Genomic DNA, 18,485 nt, shown 5'->3' with positions numbered 1-18,485 from the left:
TGAAAGGTTTAACCCCTAATGAACTTTACTGAGACTGCTCTGGTTTCCTGTGACTTTTAGGATTGAATTCAAGGTCCCTAAAGTGTAACGCGACTTAGTTCCACCACTCATATATCTGCGTTGTTGATCTCATGAAAGTCCGTGAGGCCTTTCAGGTCATCAAAACAAGGGCTTGTGCTTATTTGCAGCTCCAATTGCAATACCGGTGGTGCTAAAGAGTTAGCATTTCGTCACACAGTCTCCCTCCGGTCAGTAAATGTTTCAGTTTTATTTTTTTTTTCTTCTTTGGTTTCATTCGTCTTTATTTGTATCTATGCACCAAACACACTAGCAAAAAGTAAGCAAATTTCAACAAAATAATCAAATTGTGTTTTGTTGGTTTGACATACATTTGTATTCTATCATGCTGGTTTTCATGAGCCTCAAGTTTAATGCTTTCTTTGTTTTAAATAATGAAAAATCCTGCCATCTGATGGTCATATGTGTTGTTGCAATTATTTAAGATCATTTTCCAGCAACAAACCAGGTTGTATTTTGGCTGTCTGACTGCTGAGTCAACACTCTTTTTGTTCCCGTTGCCATGGCAGCGGGCAGCCAGACGCTGGTGTTAGACTGCTTATCCCTGCCTTTGTTAGGAACAGCTCTGCGTGTCGAGTATCGAGAGGGGAAACTGCAGCGACCCCAGCTCAGGTCAAACACACTGACAAGCTGATGAATCACACAAACTTCAAAGGAACACACTTTAAAATATATATATTTGTTCTTTTTTTGTGTTTTTTTTAATCAGTAAATCCATCTTCAGTTAATTAAGAAGGTAAAACAATCCAATTGAACTATTTAAGACGAAATTAATTCTCATTAGAGGATAAAAATCCCTGTTCTAGGCTGCATTTGATGAGCTCCTCGCTCTCCGACTGCAGCGCGAGCCAGTGATGATGCTGACTCACTGTGCTGCCCTTTCAGAGTAAAGTCCGTCTGAAGATCAAGTGCCTACCTTTGCCTTCTGAAAGAATTTATGCTTCAACAACTCTGAGGATGTTGGCCTAAAGAAAGAAGAAAAAAAAAACACCACAATGACACTGAATCAGTTATTTTAATCATCACCGTCAGGGCTCTTGCTTCCAGCCTCGGAGGACTTTGGCAGTTCTGTGCAGGATTCGTGCACGTTGTACAGATTTTTTAAACAACGTGACTGTGTCCAGAACAAACAAAGCAGTTATATAGTGCTTTTTCACATTTGTATGTAGTTAAACTGAATTCAACATGCTTATTTGTAATAAAGGATGAATTAAGACATACGAGGCGAGGTGAAAAAGAAAATGGCTTTAATGAAATATCTGGACTTTATATCCGTCTCGACTTAATGTGAAGGCAACATGATCCGCACCTTTTCTCTGGATCCTTCTGTAGACACAGGGAAAGCATCTTCCTGAAGGACTTGCCGTATTTCTTTACCACCTCCTTGTCTGTGATGCCCGTCTCCAGAGCGGGCGGGTCGTTCTGCAGCGTCAGCATCAAGACCTGAAAACACAAACAATTTAACCCGATAACCACAACTAGTTTCATTCAGCAGCAGTGATGAATAATAGCTATTTGACCTTTTTTTAGGTTGTGGTTGGACGGTCCAACAGCGTTCTTACCTTCATCGGTGGGTATTTGTGATAAGGTGCCGCTCCTGTGGCGAGCTCTATCGCCGTGATCCCAAAACTCCAAATATCCGCTTTGAAATCATAACCCCTCACCTGTTGGAAGAAAAAATATCAATCAAGTTTGGCTTCATCTTATGGAAGCATATGAGGGACTATATTCAAATTAAAATGCATTTGCGGAAATGCTTTTTCATTTTAAGAATGTGCCCGCATTATTTGAGTCAAAAATGAAATTGATAATATATAATCCGATTTGCATTTTAATTTTCGTATTCAACACTGCTTATTCTTGTACTTAATTCAAATTAAAAAGAAAAAGACGTTTGAGATTTAATTTTCAAATCATGCCCCAGCAAATAGTTCCCAATATTCAATTTTAAATCTAAGTCCACTTTTTTGCGGGCAGAGCATGAAAAAGAAAAAGCAATGTCTTCTTTGTTTTCTTTTTGATTATGACATAAAATGTGAAGCGTAAAGAATCAAATTAAAATGCAATTTGGATTATATATTATCAATTTTATTTTTGACTAAAATAATGCGGGCACATTCTTAAAATGAAAAAGCATTTCCGCAAATGCATTTTAATTTGAATATAGTCCCTCATATGCTTCCATATCATCCTACTCTTTGACTTCTTATACAAGGGTTATCTAATCAATTTAAACCACTTGAGCTGTTCAAATGGCCTTAATTTGTGTTGTGATAGATTTTATCCATAATAATAAACAATAACTGTACGCCACAGACGTCTTAAGTAGATCACTGACTTTGCATGCAGAAGGTGGAGTGTTTACTACATGGGTTCTTTGTGGTGGTCTATTTGTGCTTGTTAACAAAAAGTCTCCTGGTTACGGAGTGTTTTCATGCCAGAGAGCACCAACCTGCTCCATGACCTCTGGAGCCATCCAGCACGGCGTTCCAACAAATGTTTTGCGCACTTTGTTTCGGGTGATGTCACCACCTGTGGCTAAAAAGGCACTGACGCCAAAGTCTGTGGGAAAGAAAAAGTAGACGAGTTTGTTAGGACAGCCAACTTTCCTACAGAGAGGTTTAGTCTCTTGTATCGGTGGAAGCTACGCTGTCCAGTTATCATCACAGCATTTATCAGTAATGGAGTGAAGGTGGAAGAAATACTAATGAGCGGAGGTGCATGTTGGTTATATCTGTGAATCAGTGCCACTTACTATGGCCTGGGCACAGAAGATTTTCGTAGTGTGAGATACTAAACTTGCTTTTCTAAACAACTAAATGTGACTATTGAGTTCAGTGGATGGCAGCTGTTTCTTAATGCTGCAGTTCTGAGTATCTGTTCCCGTGCAGTGAAGTCAGAAAACTAGTTTTCCCACAAATGTTCAACCACCAGAGAGCAACAGATGGACACAGTTCCTTTTATTTCTCTTTTCTTTTCAATATCTTTATGATATAAACTGTGTGACCATCTCAAGTTGGAGGGATTCTTGCCTCTTAAACCTGAGATCACCAGCAGATTACACATATCTCAAAGCTGCATTGCTGCAACTCATTTTGTGGCACTTCCTCCAAAAAAAACTAAATGATAAGGGTCTTGAGCCCTGATAAATACAATAATACAATACAACAATAATTTAGTTTGATGGTGGGGTGAGCTGACGGTTAAGTGCTGGAAATGTTTTCTGCGTACAGCTGTTAAGTGAGGTGAGGGACTGTGTTTGCCAGCGTGCAGCAGTGTGGAGCTGTGTGTGCTGGAGGATGTGCAGAAGGCAACGTCGGTTTCAGCCGCTGCAAATAAGCATTTAGCGCCATTAAATGCGTGATGAAATGCAGTAAAGCACAGCATCAGTGTTGTCTTTTAGATTAATACCTGCAATTTGCACTGAACCATCGTCTCCAAGGAGAATGTTTCCAGCCTTGAGATCTCTGCAATGACAAAAATGTGCAAATTAAACAAGTAGTTGTAACAAATTTGTTTAAAAATGACTGTGGATGAGGCAACTCAAACAAGAAATAGTAACGAGAACAATGTTTAATCATAATTGAATGAAATGAAATTAACATAACTAATAGATGTTTGCAGTTTTTGAAACTGTACTTGGTGTAAATAAACTAGTTGCTGGTTTCGTCTTGGAAAGAGTCTGTGGTTAATTTGTTCCTCGTTTCCCAGCCTCCCGTGGTGGTGATAAGAGGATTCAGCGGGGACAGTTGTCTGAGTGCCTGTCTGCCACACAGAGCGAATACTGCCATCCCGCCAGCCAGACAGCGTTGTCATGGCAACAGACTCAGAGATAGAGATGAAGGGTCATGCAAGAGGCAAGGACATGAAAGCAAGGGCAGAAGCAGAGTCACAGAAGACGCTTCTCACTTTGTCCAGCCTTTCGGGAAACAAACACAGATTTATTTATTCATTTATTTTCTTTTAAATAAAAGAGCAAAGGAATAAAGACCCCATGGGAGTCCAGAGCACAAACCCCAGAACGCTGTCAGCCATGAAACTACCACGAGAAGCAACCGGTAGATTTGATTTCCACAAATGAACGCGTAAAAGCTCTTTAAACTGAACCGACACGCAAGGAGATGCAAAAGATGACTAGACCACAGAGCAATTCATCTTGCTACCAGATGGGGGCAGCGGAATAAAAAGCTTGAAGCTTCAGCCTAGGGATAATTCTAACATAGCTGCATAAATGAATGCATCAACACATGGAATAAAACTGAGTCATTCACCAAAATCTATGTCAAAATACAGAAGCAGTGAGAAAAACAGAATACAACATTTATTCCTTCCAAAGAAATTAAGAGTGTCAGTAGCATCAGGTGCTGCTGATCAAATGTTCTTGATGAACAGATCATTACGAATGTGAGGTGTTTAACACAAAGCCATGGAGGGAAGACATCAGTATAAATCTTAGAACAATAGTTGGTTCCCATCAATCTGGGGAGTGCTAAAGAGAGTTGGAGTCTTCCAATCTTCTCAGGGGAGTGTATCTGAGACAGTTCACCCCAAAGAAACTCATAAATAAAGAGCTATTAGCAAGGCTCTATTCGCCTCGGGTATCATGTTTGAGTTCATGACGATACAATTAGAGAGAGACTGAGCAAGTGCAGCCCTTTGGAAGACGTGAGCATAAAATCTGTTTTGCAGCTACGTGACCTGAGGACCTCGCCGTCACTGAGCCAAGCAAGAACTTGCTCTGTCTGCCAAGACACTTTTGGGGCAAATTCGAGGACATCAGTTTGACAGACAAAGCTCAACCAAAACTGGGTCATGCAACATGCGTATATAAAATTTTAAAGAACATGTCACATGTCAAAACACAAAACAGTCGCTTCAGACCATTGGAAGGCGGTGTAACAAACACTAGTTCCACAGAGTAGAACTAAAAGATTTGGTGATGCTGCTTTTAGCCACTATGCTCCAAAACTGTGGAACAGCCTGCCGGAGGATCTGAGAGGAGCTGGAAATGTGGACATTTTTAAACGTAGACTAAAAACTCATCTCTTTGGTCTGGCTTTTATGTAGCATCACATTTTATAGTTTTAGTTTTATTCCGTTTAAAAATGTTTAAAGGTATCTGTTTTATTTATTTATCTATCTCTTATAATGTTTTTATTATTTTTATTGTTGTGGACTGATTTTTTTTTTTTTAGCCTTAATCCTTGAACCTTTATCTTTTTATAAATTTTATATATTTTATATTGTATGTCAGGGTGCATTGGTCTCCCAGTTTTTATTTGTTTACTATGCTTATTTTTCAATCAAAATGTCAAAGCACCTTGTATTTCATGTACCTGGAGGAAAGGTGCTATATAAATAAAATGTGATTGATTGATTGATAAAGGTGATTTTTGTTTTTAAATAGTGAATGTTGTAAATGCTTCCGCATCTTGGCTTAGTCTGTTAATAACAACAAAAGAGTGTAATATGTCATGTTGTTGTTGTATTTACTTAGTTTTGAGACCTGTAAGGACCAGATGAGTTTTATTCTCTAATCCTCCTTTACACTTTAAAATTGACCAAGAGCATGTCCTCATTTCAAACCACAGTACAACTGAGGTTAATACTTTATCAAGCATGTAATTCGATCTATATTAGTCTAAACACATGCCTAATACCAGATACGACAACATCCTCAAACACACTCTAAAAGTTTTCCTGATCTACTCCATGCACGCAACAAGCTGAAGAGACATGAAGGGAGTGTTTGCAGACAACAGTTTAGATCCTTGTTTAACTGTTGATGCATACTTGAGTGAAGAGGCCACTCTTGCTAAGAAGTGCTCCACTAAACTGTCCACAGCCAACAGATCTCATAGCAACGGGGCCATTGAGAGGCAAACAGCCAGTCCCAGATGGATGAGGGGAGCATATGTGACATATTAGGACCGAGGGCTGAGGGGAAACAATGGGAATTCCCACCGCACGGATTACACAGATATGAAAAGCCAAGCTGGGATACTATAACACACATGCCATAAGCTGACCGTGTCAGTACCTTTTTCTAAATAGCGTGATTTCAGAAACAGCTGTTGGTGTGCTGCATGTGGTAAAACTTTGATGTGCATTTATGTCCAGTTACTCAAGTGTCACTAGGAATGAAGACGGGATGAGCACTTTGGAAAACCGCAGAACTGTGCAACAGCGATTTGATATCTGCATCGCTGCATCTTCCGGCTGGTTCTAATCTCAGCTTCCACTTCAGAAACATGATTACCTTCAGTGAAAACACATAAAACAGGGATGGTTTTCATCCGATCATTGAAGATGCTGCTGTCTAAGGATTAAAGGGCAGGTAGCGAGTGAACATAAATTAGAGTTTGGGGGGATATTTTACCCTCTTATATCTTGATTCAGCATGATTATTGTAAGCAAAGTATGGACCAAAGCAAGCTGTGCTGATGTGTCATCTTATTACAGTAATCCAGGAGGAAGGAGAGGGTTTAAGACACCACTAAAGAGACATTCCAGATGGTTGACTATATAGCGAGGGGTTTAGCGTCGGCCGTCTCTAAAGCTCTTTCAACCACAAAATGCCTGAGATATTTCTTTTCTTCAAGATGAGCACACATAAGAACTACTACAGGAATGCAGTTCTTTTTTTGGCTTTGCTTATTATTGATTGTTTACCATCAGCGTGCAGATGACATCATTCCACATCCATCCCAGCCTATGAATCAGGAAGGTTGTGCAGATGCACGTCTAACGATGAGAGATGTCATGATCTTACACCATTGTAGAAACCACGCAGATAAAGCACCCTTTTAATGCAGACTTACGTTTTTAATAAGATCTACTGTGATGAAAGCCAGCGCATCGAGGTACATCATTCACTAGGAGTAATCAATCGACTCTGACTACACCCTTGCTCTCTCTCAACACTTGTGAGACTGGTTCACTGCAGCAGACTGTAATGCTCCGAGAGAAAGGCTGCAGAGTGCAGACAGTCATTAACATTCACAGGAGAGGAAGAAGAGGAAGAGGAGGAGGAGGTGGTGACACAATGCACCATGTAAGTTAAGGAAAAAAAAAATTGCACCTCACCTTTCCAACGCTTTGTCATATCGACATGCATTCTAGCAGCACTTGGAGTTTTTTTTATGTTCATTTACGGTATTTCAACGTTTTAAATCCAAATGTAGAGGTGTTGCAAGTAAACATAAAAGATTATGCAATGAAAATGTGCTGAAAGCTGAGCGAGAGGCGTGTGGTCCTTCTATATTTACTACGTAATGAAATAATAGCCAGCTAGTGGCCAGGTGGGAACAGCCATGGTATGAAATTGTCGAGGAGATTTGTCACTCTCATCTGGCAGTCACGCACTCCGCAGCTCCGCTGGGTCACTCCCTAAGACATTACATCCCCGTGCCAGGCTCAGTGTCCCTTACAGGGCTGTAAAAGCAGCTTTATTAGATGGCCCTTGGGCCTCCTGTGGGGATGAACTCCTTTTTCCATCTGTGCATCTTTGAGAATATCCCTCTGACCATAAAATTATCTTCCCCTTGTTACTACGTTTTTGATAGCTTTTTCCGTACAGGTGAATTAAATTCACATATGTTTTCCATATCAGGTTGCACATTGAAAACATCTCTGCTTGATCATTAATGTGCTGGTCAAACGCCGCCTACCTCCAACCTCATAAGTCAAAGGACCTGGTTAACCCGAAGATGGATTGTCTTGAACTGAGCTGGCAGAACCCAGAACCCCCCCCACGTATCGTGTCTCATGTGTGGAGTCTACCTGCTGGTAAAATTAGAGGACAAGTGTCACTTTTGAGTCATTACTTTCTGAGTTGCTGCGAATGAGGAGGTGGAACAGTTCGCCGTCTTGTGGTAAATGTCTCCAGTCGAGCCTACAGCTCAGGTCATAAAACTCTAATTGCTTTTCTGCCGTCTTGCACTGGATGGAACATGTCATGTGACATTTTCTCTCTTTCTTGCTCCTCCTGGAGCCTCAGCCTTTGGCCCTCTGTCCTCACCCCAGCCTGAGGCTCCGTCTCATATGATCCAGCTTACAGCGGCCATATGCAGATATTTACATCAGCGGACAACAATCAGCTTAAGAGTGGGGCCTCTCCGGTCAGCAGTGATTTTTAAACACTTGACGGATTACCTCTACTTTCCTCTCTCTTACTAATCCCAACTCAGAGCCTGGGGATGGAGTGATATTGTGGAGTAATGATATATTGATATTTCACTAATGATTCCTTAACTGGGTGCGATGTTAAAGGCTGCTTTTACTCTGAGGAAGGAAAAAAAAAAAAACCCTCTCTGGCTGCGATCGATAATCCTGTCACATTACAGTGAGTGGACACTTGCATCCTGCAGCAGAAATATCCTGCTGAGAATTTTCCTTTCAATTATCTCAGTAATGTAAACAGCGCTCACGCCAAGTCCTTAGAAGTCGACCTCCACTTACACGGCACATCCATTTCTTTAACAGTAGAGATGACATGATATCAACTACTTTAAACTACACAGCTGGTTGTAACACATTCATCAAGCAAGCCTGGTCAAGTATTTTCTTTCTTTTTTTTTTTTTACCTTTCTCAATGCTGGGGTACTCCAAGAGCTGCTGAGCACTTAGCCAAACCACCACGGTATGCATTATTCACACATTTATTCTGTCCCTGGCTATGAGAAGCCCTGAGTGGAAACGGAGAAGCATCAGAAAAAAAAAAGAAAAACAGTCTTGAACCTCAACTACATGAAAGGTTCAGTGAAGGGTTTGACTTTACGTCAACAGCCAGGATATAGTTATAGTTGTTCAGTCATGTACAACATCCTTTATAGAGAGCGTTCTGCTTTGATTTCTTATGACGTAAATCTGCCAGCGACACATTTAACTTAATACATATTAGGGGTGTAACGATACACTAATCTCACGATACGGTACACGATACTGAGGTCAAGATAACGATACGATACGATATTATAGCAGTATTTTTTTAACAACCTTGAATGAAGAACATATGACTGGAAAAAATTGTCTTTTATTTGAAAGACACAAAATACAAAACAATGCTGTGCATTTGCCCTATTGTTACAGTTTGTAATGCTTTATAACTGTTTAAGTTTTAAAGAGAACGCCAGGCCAACCATTTTCCACAAACTGAACTAAAAGTAAATGTCAGGTTTGCATTATGCATCTTCAGTTTCATACAATAAAAATATTTTGCCACAAACTGAATAGTTTCTCTCATGTATGATTTGACTTTTTTCTTACTAATTTAACAACTAAAATTAAATAAATAAATAAAAGTAAATAAATACATACAATTTTACATCATAAAAAAGATTGATTCATGCTCACCTTAATGTGAAATGTGTACTAGTCAACACAATAGATTAATATTAATAACCCAATATCGCGATACACTTTGTCACCTCCACGACACTTATTGTGACGTTTTTGTATCGCGAAATTTCGTGGCACGATATATTGTCACACCCCTAATACATATGAATAAAGTAACTCGTAAGCATCATCAACCTGGTAAGTGTTGATTCACTCACAGAGGTCTTGCAGCACTTTGGGAGATGCATGCAATCTCAACACCCAATACCTATATCATATGTACAGCTTTACAACCAAAGGAAAATTACTTCCCATTCTTCTGGATCACTTGCTGCAGTTTCATTAGTTAAGTATATTGTTTCATCTCAGTCTTATCCCTGACCTTTACGAGTCAAAGTGGCAGTCAGTGCCACCGTATGTCTGACCTAATTAAACGGTGAAGTCATAGCATGAATTAATCTGCATGGGATAGTAAAAGTCGACCAAAAGGAAAGGCTCTTAGTCTATCCGCCAGTCTGTGTTCCCACTTTCACGTATGATCGCAAACTGTGGGAAGTGAGAAAGAAAAGTGCAAGTGACTGAAATGAGTTTCTCCCGCTGGAGTCTCACTTGGAGACGGGGTGAGAAGTTCTGTCATTGGGGAAAGTCTCTGTGTGAGCTGCTGCTCCACGCCAAGGAGAGTTCGCTGAGGTGGCTCGGGCATCTGTTAAGGATGACCCTGTGTGGCGCCCCGGGGAGCTGTTTCAGACATGTGCAACCGAGACGAGGCCCCGGGGCAGAACCAGGACTCGCTGGAGAGATTACATCCCCTGGCTGTCTTGGGAAATACTCGGTAATCCCCCAGAAGGAGTAGAGGAGGCGGCTGGGGAGAGGGAGGTCTGGACCCCGCGCTGGGGTCCCGTGACCCAAACTCAGATAAGCAGTAGTTAACGGGAGGGAGGCGGAACCAGCACAGGTCGGGTTACGGTTAGTGTGAAAACACACTGAATACCACACGATATGCTGCTTCTTCTTCATGCTACAAAACAGCTGCCTTCAAACCTCTTCCCTGCAAAACTTTATACATACTGAAACTAATCAAAGGTACATTTATCCATTTGTTTTGGTCATGTGACCACATCCAGGTTTTCTGGAAGGGGGTTCACTCTGTAATCCAGGAGGTCACTGGTAAACAGCTCTCGCTGACTCCTTCTTTCTTTTTGCTTAACCATGTTGCTCCAGACAATTTTTTGGACACGGACACCAAATCTCTGCTGATAATTATTTTGTTCCTGGCTAAAAAATGTATCTTGCTGCGGTGCTCCACTCCCCAGGTCCCTACAGTCGACATGTGGATGTCACAGATTTCTGCTCTTATTCCTCTCGAGAAGTTGACCCATGACCTTCATCACAAATCGGACAAGTTTTGGAGGATCTGGGAACCATTGCACTCCTTCTTACAGAAGCCTTAACTCAGCTTCTGCCCCTGAAGGATGAGGACTGCCTATTCTTTCTTTCACTTATCCCATGTATGTGCTCTTCATTTACCTGTCTCTTAATTTTACCTATTTTACTTATTCATTTTATGCATACATGTACGTACTGCGCAGCGATTTCTGTTGGTTTGGGGTGGGGTTTTCTTTTCTTTTTTTCTTTTAATTTTCTTTTTATGTTTTGTTGTGTGTCATTTTGTTCTATTCTAATGTTTGTACACATAAAATTGAAAAAATAATAAAAAAAGTATTAAAAAAAAAAAAAAAAAAAAAGAAACTCATCAACCTGTACCACTAAAATGTCCTCTAGAAAGTGTGTGGATGTGAGGATGCCAACTTCTAAAACTAGACAGCAGGATATTTCTCGACAGCAACTAGCTTCCCATCGTGCATTGTTCTACGCAGGATGAACCGTGAAAAGTGAAGAGACGGAGCTGCAGTGGGAGCCAGGATGTTCAAGCAGGGAACCAATTGTGTAAACAATGGTTGTGTGCATTTTTTTTTTCTTTCTTTGCAGGGTCAGCAGGGCTAGGCAAAAGACAGCTGCATGAAGATCTCTGGGTGGAGCGCTTGTAGGTGTCTAGCCGCTGCTGGTAAAAGGGTCGTACTGTAGGTAGACAATAACAGGGGGGTCTGGTCTGGAACATCCAGCATGTTTTCACACCAGCACTGGTGAAGATTTTACATCAGGATGCCTCTTGAAGCTTAAATTTTAAAATGGTGTGAAATAAACATAACATTATATTAGTCTCATACAAATGTTTAATTCCTCATTGATGTGTTTCATTGATTCATTAGTGGCATATACAGTAGTCACCTGCAGAAGTGAGCCCCCCCCCTTTTAATCCCATGGGTTTTTTTGTTTGCTTTTAATGTAAAAACATAATTAAAATCTTCTGTTAACGGTGGATTTCAGTATTATATAAACACAACCTCTGACATGTTTTTCCCACATGATTGCCATTATTTATTTGACAAAAATTAGGGGTTAAAAAAGGGACGTTGCAGATCCACCTTGAAGTGGTCATCTCCTGCTTGACTTCATCAAGCTCTGAAATTGTGTTGTGGAGTTTTGATCCATTTGTCTTTACAACATTGCTTCAGTCCATTGAGGTGTTTGAGCATTTGTTCATTCGTAGCTCTTTTTAAAAAGGTCCTGCTACACCATTCAGTAAAGTTGAGATCTGCACTTCGACTAGGTCATTCCATAACCTTGATTCTTTCATTTTTGAGCCATTCTGATGTGGATTTTCTGTTTTACTTCACTGTCCTGCAGCATGAGCTAATTTTGACCACGCTTTAGCTGTGGGACAGTCGGCCTCACATCTGCTCTCTGGTGTACAGAGTTCACGTTCAACTCACTGAGCACAATCTCACTAGGATCTGTGGTTGCAAACAGCCACAAAGCATCACCCGTCCACTGTGGGTATGAGCCGTTTCTGCTGAAATGCTGTGGCTGGTTTTCACCAATAATGGTGCCGGGCATTCAGGCCAAACAACTCCACTTTAGGCTTGCGGTTTGTTCAGATACAGTTAGTCAAACCTCAGTAATGCTTCTTTTTAGACCAGAAACCCTTCCAAATAATTCACACGTCTTCTTTTAACTATGCCGTCACAGACTTTGACATTTAACATGCTGACTAAGGCCTGTAGAGTTAGAGATGTAGCTCTTGGTTAATTTTCCATTTCTCCATCCACGCCTGGTCAGATTGACAACTGTATTGTCATTGTAAAACTCTTAATTCCATTGTTTGGCAAAGATTTTAAAGCCCTTTCCAGCCTGATGTGCATTAACAACTGCTTCTCCGAGATCCTTCCTTATTTCTTTCCCTTTTGGCATTTTGTTAACAGACACCTGAACCTGCAAGCTGCTAAAACATTGACTTTCATAGAGCTGTACACAGGTGCTAATGATCAGTTCAGCAAGGTAGCAGCGAAAGGCTGCATTTCACCCGCTTAAATCCCATGGAAGCAGTAAGGGGGAGTTAGAATTGCCCACATGATTCATTTCTTTTTGCCTCTAGTTTTATCCAATAGTGGCATGGTGACAAATGTACATTTTGTTCTTTGTCTAAGATAAGACCCACAATAATCAGCTAATTCTATTATGTTTTAACACAACAAATGGGTTTTGAAGAGCAAGAAACAACGTTTTGCACCTACAGGACTGTCTCAGAAAATTAGAATATTGTGATAAAGTTCTTTATTTTCTGTAATGCAATTAAAAAAACAAAAATGTCATACATTCTGGATTAATTACAAATCAACTGAAATATTGCAAGCCTTTTGTTATTTTAATATTGCCGATTATGGTTTACAGTTTAAGATTAAGATTCCCAGAATATTCTAATTTTTTGAGATAGGATATTTGAGTTTTCTTAAGCTGTAAGCCATGATCAGCAATATTAAAATAATAAAAGGCTTGCAATATTTCAGTTGATTTGTAATGAATCCAGAATGTATGACATTTTTGTTTTTGTAATTGCATTACAGAAAATCACAATATTCTAATTTTCTGAGACAGTCCTGTAAGGTTGCACTGCAGTGAATGTACTTTACTTATTAATACTTATTAGGGAACATACAGAGGGGCCAAAGTCTAAGCCAGAGTTATGGATTTCTTCTTCAAAGACCCTCAAGTTAAAGTTCGATAAAGCCTGCATATTTACTGATGAAAAAGCCCTGTGTCAGTTTTATTAGGAGACCGACCTGAAGGGGGAACGTACCTGTGAATTTGTCCATTCTTGTGTAAGTACTCCAGACCCTCCAGCACGTCTTTCAACACCGTGGCTATGCTGGCTTCGTCCAGGACGCCCGTCTTGTGCTCGCCCCGTGAGATGATGTGCTTGATCACGTCGAGGACTGAGCCTGGAACGCAGACAAGCCAAACTGGTTGATAAAGCTGTTGGATTTGAGGGCCTCGTTTTTTCTTTTGCTGAAAAGTACATGTGCGCCCACAAAAATGTCAGAAAAACAGAAACATTCAGCAATCAACTTCTATAACATGGGGCTTTAAATAACTGATGATGAAGTACCTACAGACATGAAGCCCTCTTGGTATAGCCTATAGCATTTGTTAACCAAACATAAAACTCCAAACTTTTTTTGTGAATTGACGTTCATTCAAGATAACTAACTTATAATCTTATCATGTAAATTGGATTTGGGGCATACAAGATGTCTTTCCCCAGTTCCACTAAAATGGATTTCAGGGAGGCGGAAAAAACCAATGATTTTGCTGTAAACAGGAGCACAACCTTCTAATTTGCGGTTGTGCAAAAAACAAACCAGTGATAGAGGGAACAAAAAAAGAGAAAAGAATCAGTCATGTATTTCAAAGAGTAAATCCTGTTTTTTTTGTTTTAAATTTCACCTTTATAGTCAGTGGTGTTTGAAGTCTGAATGAAAATGCAGCACAGTTCCAGGGGGGGTGGGGTTTTCCATCCAATAAGCTTCATCTTAATGATACATTAAAAGCTTGTAAGTAGATCATTATCACTGACGCTGCACCAGAATTGAACCCCTCTGCGGTTCAAATAAGCTCATTGACTTTTAATAAACAAAGTGCAGCATTGGAGATAACAGTTTATATGGATGTAATGCAGCACACGTCTGCAGAGATCTGTACTGAAACAGGTGGAACAGTTATTTGTGGCTATAGTCAAAGTGTTGTCTTTGTCTTCGCTGAATGTAAGAGGCCAGTGTGGCACTTTTAACTGACCTGACCTGTTTATAGGAGCAAAGAGACAGGTCACCATCCCTCCCACCGCCCAGCTCCTGCTGCATAAAGGAGCACACTTGTTGAAAAGTCAGACTGCTGTCAGTATACCATTTCCTTTGTGCGACTCTTCACGGGGTAAATAGCAAGTCTTTGAAAAGAGGACCACTATTTGCATTCGCTACGACAGAAAAATAGTGCAACACTGGTTGCACGGGGACAAAGCATCGCAGCAAAAAGAATACTAGTTGCCTGACAAGCTTTATTGTGCTGCGACGAGACGGCAACACAAACATCACACTGCATTCATCTGTCCGACTCTTGCAAACACAACTTCAACTGCAAGACTTGCACATTTAAGCACAACTTGCTTGAAACGATCCAGAAATGGTTCATAATGCAACACCAAGATTACATTTACCGTTTTTTTTTTTTTTGTGATAGTGTGAAGATATTAATTTGTTTCTGAATCATGTTCTCACCTGGAGACACAAAGTCCAGGACTCGCTGAATTACCCAGAGGAGTGATGGGCTACCTGAGGCGAGCCAAAGCAGCTGCAGGCGTAGACACAACAAGATAGGGAGGCCAAGGAGAGTTTAATGGGATCTTTGTGGACTGACTGCAAACACTGTGACTCAGCAGTGAGGGAGGGGGGAGATAAAAACATTTAAAGAGAGTGCAAAAAAAGAAAAGAGAAGCGGTGGGAAAATAATCGGCATAGAGTGAGAGAGGTGAATGAGAAGAATTCAGTTTTGGTCTCTGATGTAGAAGCTTGTTTTGAAGCTCACCGAGGGGAAAAAAGCTTAACTTTTATCGTCCTTTGTTCCTCCTTCATGCAGCCCTCCCTTCACTCGGCGCTTCTGCACCCACTCTAATTTTCATGTCTGAAATGGCTGGAGGGGGGAGAGGAAGAGACGTGAAGCGACAGGTGACAGCGAGCCGAGCCCTGGGGGACGGCGGGGAAAATGAAGTCCAAATTAGGAGGAAATGTAGTCGTAATGACCTCGCAAATTAATTTGACCAAATAAGAGAGTGAGTTAATGAGTCACTGGGCACTTCCTCCCACAATACGCCACATTTACTTATGTCATTATATTAATTACTTTTTCACTTTGACAATCTGTGCTAATTCAGTTTCTTAACTGGAATTTAAAAAAAAAAAAAACTTAAGTCATTAACCAGTGCCTGAGGTTTGCTGGATAAGATCAGAATAAAGACTGAAAAAGGGAAGAACAGTTGCCCTGCAAGGACACCGATATCTCTAAAAATCGCTTAAAAAAAAAAAGAAGAAAAAAAAAATCTCTTTTGTGTTATTGTAATTAGAAAAAAACTGCCAGAAGTTTCCCACAAAATGTCATACACAAGTGTTCTTTGAGGTGGAAATGAGACATGTTGAAACACACATGCAGGATGCTGCAGGGCTCTGGAGACCCAGTGAATACCATCCCCTCTCAGATTGATCTCACTGAACTCCTCATCGCTCATCAGGAAGCCGACACCGACAGGTTAACAATCCAAAAGCTTTCTTTTGCATGGGACAGGCGAGATAGCGTCGACTTAATTTGAATGCTGCCTGACTTGAGTCCTAGAGGAAGAGTTTATTCAAATCACAGGGAGCAAATTAAGTCATGACAGCAGAGTTCACCACAGAGCATGCACAAACTGGGGAAGATGACAAATCATTGCTTCAGTTAAATACCGGATGAAGCAAATCTTTTCCCCTTATTGAGACTTAAAAGTAAAAACCATCGATCATTTAAAAAGCTGGGGCTTTGACACTTCTATCTAGAGTCAACGTCTAACAGTCCCTCTGTTTTTCTGGTTAGACCGGGACCACTGAGACCAAGCGAGAGGATGATAGAGAAAAAGATGGGGAGGGGCAGGATAAGGAAGTCGACGAAGGACACGAGAGCTGCTGCCAATTGTGTTAAAGGCCCGTGTGAAATGCCAAGTGAAGCTGGCAAAGGAAAGTGAGGATAAGGCACGAGGGGGGATGCAGCAGGGCATGGGGGAGTAGAAACAGCAGTTTTGGCACAGGCTGAAAGAAGCCCCTATCAAAACGGTCAATAAATTACCCAAGACAAATAAGGAGAGTCAAATACGATGCAAGAGTTGATAAATGATCATTTCGCCTGTCAATGGAAATGTAATGACAATAGTCTGTATTCGTTGAGTGTAACTATCAGCCCTTCAAGCCCACCTGACGACCACCTGTGGGAGTAGGGTTGCCACCTTTCAGAAATAGAAATAAGGGACGCCCCGATTTCAGCAGTGCAGGAGCCAAAAAAAAAGCCCCAAAACTTCTAAACTGAATAAAAATGTGTTTATTTTATATGAAAAAACAACATGCTTTGATTTAAAGTTTAAAGTGCTTTAATAGCATTGAACTTGCATGACTGTACAGACAGACAACCATACTAGCAACTGAAATAGCCTCCTATGCTCTGTATGTCCATATCAGCCTAGATGTAATATAGCCTACAGGTGAAGAATATGGTGTAAAAGTTAATTTATTTCAATAATTCAACTAGAATATGGTGTAAAAGTTAATTTATTTCAATAATTCAACTAGAATATGGTGTAAAAGTTAACTTATTTCAATAATTCAACTAGAATATGGTGTAAAAGTTAACTTATTTCAATAATTCAACTAGAATATGGTGTAAAAGTTAATTTATTTCAATAATTCACCTAGAATATGGTGTAAAAGTTAATTTATTTCAATAATTCACCTAGAATATGGTGTAAAAGTTAATTTATTTCAATAATTCAACTAGAATATGGTGTAAAGGTTAATTTATTTCAATAATTCAACTAGAATATGGTGTAAAAGTTAATTTATTTCAATAATTCAACTAGAATATGGTGTAAAAGTTAATTTATTTCAATAATTCAACTAGAATATGGTGTAAAAGTTAATTTATTTCAATAATTCAACTAGAATATGGTGTAAAGGTTAATGAAAATACGGTACAAATTGTGTCCCGTATTAGTTCAATACGGGACGCAACATTTTTTTCTCAAATAAAGGACAATTCCGTATTTTACGGTACGGGTGGCAACCCTATGTGGGAGTGTAATAGTGAAGTACTGGATGTGAGACAGGAATGTAGTAAACCATTTCACATACTACATGCAGTCCTTACACACTACTAGTATAGTGTGTGGTTTTGAAAATAACAGGTGGTTTCATTTGACCAAAGGCGCATAGCTGTGACATTAAGGTGGGAAAAGCATTCCTCTGTTTGCAAAGGCATGACAGATTTTTTCCTTCCCAGCGGGTTTCGGTGGATGTCTCTCCGATAAGTATTCAGTCAGCGGTTATGCACCCCTTGAACTAAAGGCTTGCCAACAAATCACAGTCAGTACAAATATTTCTTGAAAGCGCCGGTGCCTGCAGCACACGCACAAGGGCCTTGGTCTTGAAGGGACTTGTTGGAAAGGTCAGACTTAAGTTAAGATCTGAGCTCCTCTCAACAAGATTATTATCGCGCGGTGATGAACCTTGGGTGTGTACACCATCTATGACAAATCCTTGATAAGAACGAGTAGGTCAGTGATTCAAGGTCAACAACTAAAGCGGGAATCTTAGTGAATAACACTTTAATCTCCTGATGTTGGCCCTGCCAGGTGAACACTGAAATGCTGCATTTGCAGTGCATCAGCGGGATAAAATAGCACATGACTAGCACTTTGCAAATATCCTTGGAAATCTAGGATGCATTTTTCATCATGTTAATAACTATTGTGGTAGTTAAGGGTGGTGTCTGCCACTGAAGTCAAGATTACAAGCTAGAAAGAAGAAAATGTGCACTAATTCCAGTATTTGTAAATGTTAACACGAACAGTACACTGTAAGAAAAGCCTGTAGAAATTA

The 18,485-nt window shown here is 40.2% G+C and overlaps 1 protein-coding gene across 3 annotated transcripts in view; it reads right to left on the bottom strand.

Moving 5' to 3' along the window:
• The window catches only part of oxsr1b (oxidative stress responsive kinase 1b), a 52,647-nt gene that overhangs the window by 9,918 nt on the left and 24,244 nt on the right, over positions 1–18,485 (bottom strand). For all 3 annotated transcript variants that reach the window (XM_061713216.1, XM_061713218.1, XM_061713217.1), the window contains exons 4-9: positions 13,616–13,757; positions 3,490–3,545; positions 2,531–2,640; positions 1,641–1,742; positions 1,388–1,521; positions 995–1,043 (exon numbers count right to left, since the gene is read on the bottom strand). In XM_061713216.1, the coding sequence (XP_061569200.1) occupies positions 995–1,043; positions 1,388–1,521; positions 1,641–1,742; positions 2,531–2,640; positions 3,490–3,545; positions 13,616–13,757 (593 nt within the window). The remainder of the gene's footprint in view (positions 1–994; positions 1,044–1,387; positions 1,522–1,640; positions 1,743–2,530; positions 2,641–3,489; positions 3,546–13,615; positions 13,758–18,485) is intronic.

The sequence above is a fragment of the Cololabis saira genome, chromosome 22, assembly GCF_033807715.1.
Source record: "Cololabis saira isolate AMF1-May2022 chromosome 22, fColSai1.1, whole genome shotgun sequence".
Classification (NCBI taxonomy): domain Eukaryota; kingdom Metazoa; phylum Chordata; class Actinopteri; order Beloniformes; family Belonidae; genus Cololabis; species Cololabis saira.
The sequence above is the reverse complement of the archived record's forward strand: the minus strand, read 5'-3'. Positions and strand labels throughout refer to the sequence as shown.